The sequence below is a fragment of the Sphaeramia orbicularis genome, chromosome 16, assembly GCF_902148855.1.
Source record: "Sphaeramia orbicularis chromosome 16, fSphaOr1.1, whole genome shotgun sequence".
NCBI classification, from domain to species: Eukaryota; Metazoa; Chordata; class Actinopteri; order Kurtiformes; family Apogonidae; genus Sphaeramia; species Sphaeramia orbicularis.
The window spans coordinates 12,316,677-12,326,759 of NC_043972.1; the positions used below are offsets into that span (position 1 = coordinate 12,316,677).

The 10,083-nt window shown below is 42.3% G+C and overlaps 1 protein-coding gene across 1 annotated transcript in view; it reads right to left on the minus strand.

Annotated features, from left to right (window-relative positions):
• LOC115436166 (maestro heat-like repeat-containing protein family member 1) overlaps positions 1-10,083 on the minus strand; it is a 77,121-nt gene that overhangs the window by 25,528 nt on the left and 41,510 nt on the right. Inside the window, 9 exon segments of the mRNA XM_030158936.1 lie at positions 640-732; positions 1,461-1,604; positions 3,670-3,824; positions 4,025-4,036; positions 4,039-4,121; positions 5,269-5,423; positions 7,006-7,137; positions 8,257-8,402; positions 8,601-8,717. Coding sequence (XP_030014796.1) covers positions 640-732; positions 1,461-1,604; positions 3,670-3,824; positions 4,025-4,036; positions 4,039-4,121; positions 5,269-5,423; positions 7,006-7,137; positions 8,257-8,402; positions 8,601-8,622 — 942 coding nt within the window. The 5' untranslated portion in view covers positions 8,623-8,717.

Below are 10,083 nucleotides of genomic sequence, written 5' to 3' on the forward strand. Positions count from 1 at the left end.
GCAGAATTCACACTTCAGACCTGTTCTGTCTTGCGTGAATCAGACCAGCAGTCACAACATGATGTGCACACATGAGCGCTGTCCTCCATAGCCGTCTTGCCCTGTGTCTTCGTCATTGAGAAATGAATTCTACAATACTGTAAACCTGACTTGCATCAAACGCTCTTGCTGCTCAAACACTTGTGCAAACGTCTGCATCTGTAAAAACCACTATGACGATAACAAAAACAGCACGCAAAATTTCCATGATTCTGTCCTTTCACTTTGGACTGAGCGCTTTAATGGACACTGCTCATTTCTGTCCAATGGATGAACGACCTCAGCACACGGGTTTTGTTTACAGATTTTTGGTCCACTTACAAAACTGTACAGTGTGAATACGAACCGCACCAAATTAAAAAAAAAAAAAAAAAAAAATTTGGTCCGGACCAAAGCAAGTGAACTATCGGACTTTCCTGGTGTGAATACACCCTAAATGGATCTGGTGGGGTCTAAATGGGTGTGGTGGGGTCTGGTGGGGTCTAAATGGGTCTGTTGGGGTCTAAATGGGTCTGTTGGGTCTAAATGGATCTGGTGGGGTCTAAATGGATCTGGTGGGGTCTAAATGTGTCTGTTTGGGTCTTGGTGGTGGACTGGTACCTGTTGATGCAGAGCGAACATGAGTCCGTCCACCTGCGTCTCCAACACTCGGCTGCTCATGGACACAGAGGCGTCCAACACCTGGCACAGACTCTGGAGACACAAAGAACCATCACAACAAAACCTAGACCTGGAGACCACATGGATCCACACTGGACTGGGTCCAGGAGGACTCCAATGACAGGGCCTTCACCAGACTCTAGTTCTCTAGTAGTACTGATGACGTAGTTCTCGTTTCTGTTTAGTACCTTACTGATGACGCCGTACTTGTTTCTGTTTAGTACCTTACAGATGACGTAGTACTCATTTCTGTTTCGTACCTTACTGATGACGTAGTACTCGTGTTGTTTAGTACCTTAATGATGACGTAGTACTCAGTTCTGTTTAGTACCTTACTGATGACGCAGTACTCTTTTCTGTTTAGTACCTTACTGATGACGTAGTACACATTTCTGTTTAGTACCTTACTGATGACGCAGTACTCGTTTCTGTTTAGTACCTTACTGATGACGTAGTACTCGTTTCTGTTTAGTACCTTACTGATGATGTAGTACTCGTGTCTGTTTAGTACCTTACTGATGATGCAGTACTCATTTCTGTTTAGTACCTTACTGATGACGTACTACTCGTGTCTGTTAGTACCTTACTGATGACAAAGTACTCATGTCTGTTATTACCTTACTGATGACGCAGTACTCATTTCTGTTTAGTACCTTACTGATGACGTAGTACTTGTGTCGGTTTAGTACCTTCATGATGACTTAGTACTCGTTTCTGTTCAGTACCTTACTGATGACGTAGTACTCGTGTCTGTTTAGTACCTTACTAATGATGTAGTACTCATTGCTGTGTTTCTTGTACAGGGACAGGATGGCTGGTATCAGTCTTTGGATCTGCTCTTCCAGTTTCTCGCTGCCCATCAGGTGACACATGGACCCCAGCGCCTCCGCCACCATCAGACGCAGCTGGAACAGAGTTAGAGTGGGGTTACAGTTACCCAGGCAACAGCATCACCAAACACCAGAACCATCATCAAACCCTGGAACCATCATCAAACACTAAAACCATCACCAAACACTAGAACCATCATCAAACCCTGAAACCATCACATAACACTTAAACCATCACCAAACACTACAACCATCACCAAACCCTGGAATCATCACCAAACCCTGGAACCATCATCAAACACTAGAACCATCACCAAACCCTGGAATCATCACCAAACACTGGAACCATTACCAAATACTGGAACCATCACCAAATCCTGGAACCCTCACCAAACACTGGAACAGTCACCAAACCCTGAACCGTCACCAAACACTGGTACCATCACCAAACATTAGAACCATCACCAAACACTAGAACCATCACCAAATACTAGAACCATCACCAAACCCTGGAACCATCACCAAACACTAGAACCATCACCAAACACTGCAACCATCACCAAACACTAGAACCATCACCAAACCCTGGAACCATCACCAAACATTGGAACCATCACCAAACACTGGCAACCATCACCAAACACTGGAACCATCACCAAACATTGGAACCATCACCAAACCCTGGAACCATCACCAAACATTGGAACCATCACCAAACACTGGAACCATTACCAAACACTAGAACCATCACCAAACACTCCAACCATCATCAAACACTAGAACCATCACCAAACCCTGGAACCATCACCAAACACTGGAACCATCACCAAACACTGGAACCATCACCAAACACTGGAACCATTACCAAACACTGGAACCATCACCAAACCTGGAATCATCACCAAACACTAGAACCATCACCAAACCCTGGAACCATCACCAAACTCTAGAACCATCACCAAACCCTGGAACCATCACCAAACACTAGAACCATCACCAAACACTAGAACCATCACCAGATGGTATTGCTGTGTTCCATGATGCGGTACCGGCTGGACATAAAAGTACCTGGAATCTGGTACCCAGTCCTATTTTTGTAGTATCTGATTGGCTGAGGTTAAGAAACAGGTGAACAGACTGTAAAAATGTGTGATGTAATCACCGCAGACCTCTGATTGGTCGGAGTTGTCAATGCACAGCCCAACATTTGAACCAAACCTGATTCTGAAGTGGACAGTAAATCAATGGGTCAGTTAAATACATTCATGATGAGCAGTACCTGGTACCGGAGCAGTACCTGGTACCAGAGCTGTACCTGGTACCAGAGTATGTATCTGGCACCAGAGTGGAGTGGAACCGGTACCACACAGTGGAAACTGCCCATCATCAGTGTTCTCCAGGTTCATTACAGGCTGATTTAGAACCTGACTCACAGCTGAAGGACCCAGACCAGAACATGATCCATAAAAAACACACCAAGAAACACAAAGGGAAAAGATACATGAAGGTGAGACCCATGCATTTAGACGGTGGTCGATGTGATGAACAAGTGAATACCATTAAAGTAGGAATTCTGTCTGTATTTAAGAATGAGCGTAAACAACAACAGAAATAAAACTAACAGACAATAACATCACAGACTCAGTGGATCCATGAAATAAAACCTACAGATAAATATCAAAGATCAAAGATCATACAGTTCTAGTTTCATCACTGACCTAAAGACACTACCACTCCTGAATTGGATGGTGGTTCTGTTCCATTCACCAGATGGAGGTTCTGCTCCATCCATCAGTCTGAGGTGAGTTCCATCAGTCTGAGGTCAGTTCCATAGGTCAGTTCCATCAGTCTGAGGTCAGTTCCATAGATCAGTACCACTAGTCTGAGGTCAGTTCCATCAGTCTGAGGTCAGTTCCATAGGTCAGTTCCATCAGTCAGAGGTCAGTTCCATAGGTCAAGTACCCACTAGTCTTGAGGTCAGTTCCATCAGTCTGAGGTCAGTTCCATAGGTCAGTTCCATCAGTCAGAGGTCAGTTTCCATAGGTCAATTCCATCAGTCTGAGGTCAGTTCCTTCAGTCTGAGGTCAGTTCCATCAGTCTGAGGTCAGGTTCTGTCAGAGCTGTGGATCTGCTGTCGTACCTTTGAGTCCTCTGCTCTGGAACCAGTGGTTGACACGGACGTTCAAACGCTAGCGGACATTTCACTGGCGAACGTGTCCTTCCTGACAGTCGGATCCGGAGCTTTGTCCAGATTGGCCAGGTATTCCAGGATACTGTCACTGAAATGAGCCAGAGCTGGAAGACAGAGGACAACAGAGACGGAAGACGTCAACACACACAGGGGGACGTTGAACCCCTCACACAATGGGACAAGGACGTGGACGAGGATCTGGACGTAAACATGGACGGGACCTGCTGAAGGATCTGAAACATGGGATCATATCCACAGGTCCAGCTGTCCACAGTCCAGTCGTCCACAGGTCCAGAGTTCTTACCTGAGGAGAAACCCACTTCATGTTGTCGTGTTTGGCCATATTCAGCATGGGCAGCATGGTTCCAAGGATGGCATTCAGGAATGGAACCATTCCATAACTAGAACCAGAACAAAGAAAGAGGGAATGGTGGTTTAGGACCAACCTGTGTCTGTGACATCAGCAGTAACCGAAAAAACTACCTGAACTACAACTAAACTACAGCTAAACTGACTACAAATGAACTACAACTGAACTACAACTAAACTGAACTACAACTAACTACAACTAAACTAAAGCTAAACTGAACTACAATGAACTACAAACTAAACTACAGCTAAACTGAACTACAAATGAACTACAACTGAACTACAACTAAACTGCAACTAAACTACACCAGGACAACATCTTTTCTGTGGATGTTCTTCAGACTGAATACACGTCATTTATGTAACAGTTCACTTATTTCTGTTGCTTTACTTGTTTTCAGGTTTGGATGAAACTCATAACACAAACTCATAAAGTAATGAATGTTATTACTCTGCACATGTTGGTTCCTGACACTACTTCTCCAGTCCTCAACAATAAACCACAAAACTACAGCTGATGGTTAGAAGGAAACATTTCAACGGATCCAAGATCACATTTATTTCTACAAGAATTTAGTTTGAACAAACTCACTGATAATGAACTGTTTTAGTTTGGAATTTTAAATAAGAACGCCTTATGTTTTATGGTCACATATGAACCGCTCCTCTTTAACTCCAGGGTTTAACAGGTTCACGTCAGGGTTTAACGGGTTCATGCAGGGTTAAACATGTTCACGTTAAGGTTTAACAGGTTCATGTCAGGGTTTGACGGGTTCACGTCAGTGTTTAAAGGGTTGACGACAGGGTTTAACATGTTCATATCAGGGTTTTACGTCAGGGTTTAACAGGTTCACATCAGGGTTCACACCAGGGTTTAACAGATTCACGTCAGGGTTTAACGGGTTCACGTCAGGGTTTGAACCTATGAATACATACTGTGTGTCTGTTGTGTGTCTGTTGTTTCTGTTTGTGTCTTTTTGTCATTTTGTGTCTGTTGTGTCTATTTTGTGTCTGTGTGTGTCTGTTGTTTGTTGTTTGTCTGATGTGTGTCTATTGTGTGTCTGTTTTGTGTTTGTTTTGTGTCTTTTGTTTTGTGTCTGTTGTTTGTCTGTGTTGTGTCTGTTGTGTTTGTTTAGTGTCTGTTGTATGTCTGTTGTGTCTGTGTTCCTACCATTGGACTCAGACAGCTGGGCCAGGGTCTGGACTACGTAGAAGTGCGGTAGGACACCAGGCTGAAACTTGCTCAGTATCTCCTCCATGATGTCGTTGATGTGTTTGTTTCCCACGGCAACCAGGATGTTACTGGACGCCTGCTGCCAATCAGGGACGATGTCCTGGTCAAAGCAGTGGACCAACATGAGGACAGACAGACAGACAGACAGACAGACAGACAGACAGACAGGGACAGGTGAGTTTGAAAGACAATGCAGACATGGTGTCACATTAGGTTGAACTCTGTATGTGATGTGATGTAATTGAAGGGAAAAGTAACTGTAACTGAACTGTAACTGAAGGAAAAAGTAACTGTAACTGAAGATAAAAGTAACTGTAAACGATGGAAAAGTAACTGTATTTGAAGGGAAAAGTAATTTAACTGAAGGAAAAGTAACTGTAGCTGAAGGGAAAAGTAACTGAGAGGAAAAAGAACTGTAACTGAACTGTAACTGAAGGGAAAAGTAACTGTAACTGAACTGAAACTAAAGGTAAAAGTAACTGTAAATGAACTGTAACTGAAGGTACAAGTAACTGTAACTGAAGATAAAAGTACCTGTAACTGAAGGTAAAAGTAAATAACTGAAGGTAAAAGTAAATAACCGAAGATAAAAGTAACTGTAACTGAAGGGAAAAGTAACTAACTCAACTGTAAATTAAGGTAAAAGTAACTGTAACTGAAGGGAAAAGTACTGTTACTGACTATAACTGAAGGTAAAAATAACTGTAACTGAAGGGAAAAGTAACTGTAACTGAAGGAAGTAACTGTAAATGAAGGAAATAAATGTAACTGAAGATAAAAGTAACTGCAAATGAAGGAAAAGTAACTGTAAATGAAGGGAAAGTAAATGTAACTGAACTGTAACTGAAGGTAAAAGTAACTAGCTGAAGATAAAAGTAACTGTAACTGAGATAAAAGTAACTTTAAATGAAGGGAAAAGCAACTGTAACTGAAAGTAAAAGTACTGTAATTGAAGGTAAAGTAACTAACTGAGGGGAAAAAGAACTGTAGCTGAACTGTAACTGAAAATAAAAGTAACTGTAACTGATGAGAAACGTAACTGAAGGAAAAGTACTGACTGAAGGGAAAAGTTACTGTAACTGAACTGTAAATGAAGGGAAAAGTAACTGTAACTGAAGGGAAAAGTAACTGTAACTGAGGGGAAAAAGAACTGTAACTGAAGGGAAAAGTACCTAACTGAATTGTAACTGAAGGTAAAGTAACTAACTAAAGGGAAAAGTTACTGTAACTGAACTGTAACTGAAAGGAAAAGTAACTGTAACTGAAGGGAAAGTAACTGTAATGTGGACTGACATTGTGTGGTAATGATTACTGGCGTAGCACAGTCAAAGTTTGGACTAAAGTCTTTGTCAGTTCTGACTTTACTCTACATCCTTGTGTCAAACCAATCCAGTGTCAAACTGATGTGTTAAACTGATCCAGTGTTAAACTGGTCCATTGTCAGACTGATCCAGTGTCAAACTGATCCAGTGTTAAACTGATCCAGTGTGAACAGTTCTACTGACATTTTAAAGGTTTATGTGGATTCACTGAACTGTTCTAGGTTTGATGACTGTTTTGTGTTTCCTTCAGATTCTCTGGGTCAGCGGTTCTGTCTAAACACATATGGATGAACATGTCCAAATGTCTGTCAAAGCCTTGGACAGACGTATGTGTCCCTGCAGTGAAATGACCTGGACTACCTTAGATCTTGTCATCTCATCAGACGCCAAACAGATGATGCTCTTGATCCGTTCAGAACCGACATCCTCGATCCTGCAGCCAACAATCAGCTCCATGGTCTGAAGAACCACAACCCTGTGACCCACAACCAGCTGTAACGCAACACACACACACAACTGATGTCAGACACACTATAAATATATACAACAGACACACACACACACACACACACACACACACTAACACACACACAGGTGGAGACCGTACAGACACATACCTTCATGATGATCAAACAGATGAGTGTGAATGTGTGTAGTACTTTTGTGTACTGTGAGTAGTACTTTTGTGTACTGTGAGTAGTACTTTTGTGTACTGTGAGTTGCAGAGGCTGCTTATAGACTGCAAGGGAAGCTCAGCTTCCCCTAAAATTATGAAAATTAAATGGTTAATATGTACGGTTGTGTTGACATTTCATCAACTACAAATGTGTTAGAACATGTTCATTTCACAGACGAGTTCGTTCAGAATCAGCTTTATCACAAATCAACGGACTCGATGTTGTTCACTTCTCATACATTCCCGTTGTGCTGTTTTCTCATACGATCTCTTGCTCAGTGCATTTGCCCGTAGAAGCCTGGCATCCATGCACTTCAATGGGACTGAGTGAACAGTTTTTTTCATTGCCTCAAAACTGGAACGTAATTGGATAAATGCCACGCTGTTGTCCCACCCCCGGTGCTCGGCATCTCTGGGGTGAACGGAGCTGTGGGCGGAGCTCAGCTGGGCTGGACGCTGGGCTTCCACGTGCTGATTGGAGGATCAGTCAAAGGCTGAATCCCGTTTGACTGACAGCTATTTTAGGATCTACTCCTTCACTTCACTGTTCAGTTTAATACTGTAGCGCATTCTGCTGTGAAATCAAGAGAGACGACTACAAAATTACTTACTCATTTCTTGCACTGTAAATAAAACACTCATAGTACTTCCTTGTTTCAGTTTAACATAATTTCAACATTTTCTTGTTTACTTTGGTATGATAAGGTCACTGACCGTTTTCTTAAAAGGAATGGAGGACCGAATTTATGTTTAAATAACTTGACAATTTTTTTTAATGTAAGCCGACAATGAGCTTCCCCTCTGAAAGACGAGCAGCCGCCATTGGTGTGTAGTTACTTTTGTGTACTGTGTGTAATACTGTGTATTACTGTTGTGTACTGAGTGTAGTACTGTTGTGTACTGAGTGTAGTACTGTTGTGTACTGTGTGTAGTACCTTGGGGTGCTTCAGCAGGTACTCCTGACACATGGCCAACACTCGCTCCGGCTGCCGTTTCCCCAGAGTCAACATGGACTTACAGACCTGCTCCTGGACCTCACAGTCTTTATCGTTGGCAGCATCTAGTAAAGCCAGGGTCACCTCTGGAGAGAAAACCCAACAGAACCAGAGAACCAGAGGAACCAAAGACCAGGTAACCAGGACACCAGAGGAACCAGGTAACCAGGACAATCAGAGGAACCAGATAAACCAGGAGTACATGTGAACACAGATGGAAAATGAAGTCTATGAGGAAAACACATCATCTGGAACATGTGAAATAAAGACAGAGAACAGCTCACGTTCTACGTCGGTGTCATCCATGACACACAGACAGACCAAGTCCACGGACAGAGGACAGGCGGAGACTCCCTCTGGGGGACGGAGGACAGGCGGAGACTCCCTCTGGGGGACAGAGGGTGGACCAGTGGAGACCTGGAGGACAAAAAGAACAAATACTGAATGTCACAACTCACAGAATTACACTGAGAACTGGAAACACCAGGACTGGGACCAGAACCAAGACCAGAACCAGGACCAGCACCAGGACAAAGACCAGTACCAAGACCAGCACCCACCAGAACCAGGACCAGATCCAGGACCAGAACTAGGACCAGGACAAAGACCAGAACCAGGACCAAGCAAAGACCCAGGTCGAGGACCACATTTACTGATCAACCACTGATTTATACAGACAGTACTATGATGTGTGTACTTACACAGACGGTACTATGATCTGTGTACTCGTACAGACGGTACAATGATCTGTGTACATACAGACAGTACTATGATCTGTGTACTTATACAGACGCTATTATTATCTGTGTACTCTTACAGACGGTATTATTATCTGTGTACTCATACAGACGGTACTATGATCTGTGTACTCATACAGACAGTACAATGATCTGTGTACTCATACAGACAGTACTATGATCTGTGTACTCATACAGACGGTATTATTATCTGTGTACTCGTACAGACGGTACTGTGATCTGTGTACAGACGATACTATGATCTGTGTACTTATACAGACGGTATTATGATCTGTGTACTTATACAAATGGTACTAAGATGTTGTGTACTTATACAGACGGTACTAAGATCTGTGTACTTACAGGGTGGGGAGCCAAAATTTACAACGGACATTTGTTGTTTTTTCTCAGCAGGCACTATGTCAATTGTTTGAAACCAAACATAATTGATGTCATAATCATACCTAACCTATTATCCATACCTTTTCAGAAACTTTTGCCCATATGATAATCAGGAAAGCAAACGTCAAAGATGTGTGATTTGCTGAATGCACTCGTCACACCAAAGGAGATTTCAAAAAGTTGGAGTGTCCATAAAGACTGTTTATAATGGAAAGAAGAGAATGACTATGAGCAAAACTATTACAAAAAGTCTGGAAGATATTATTAAAGAAATGGGAGAAGTTGTCACCCGAATATCTGAGGAACACTTGCGCAAGAAGGAGGACACATAGAATAAAAACATTTTCTATTATGTCAATTTTCTTGTGGCAAATAAATTCTCATGACTTTCAATAAACTAACTGGTCAGACACTGTCTTTCAATCCCTGCCTCAAAATATTGTAAATTTTGCTTCCCCACCCTGTTACAGACGATACTAGGATCCGTGTACTTATACAGATGGTACTAGGATCTTTGTACTTATACAGATGGTACTAGGATCTGTGTGAAATACACTGTATAAATACTATAAATACTACAACTACTATAAATACTATAAATCACTGACATAATATATAATAATGAAAT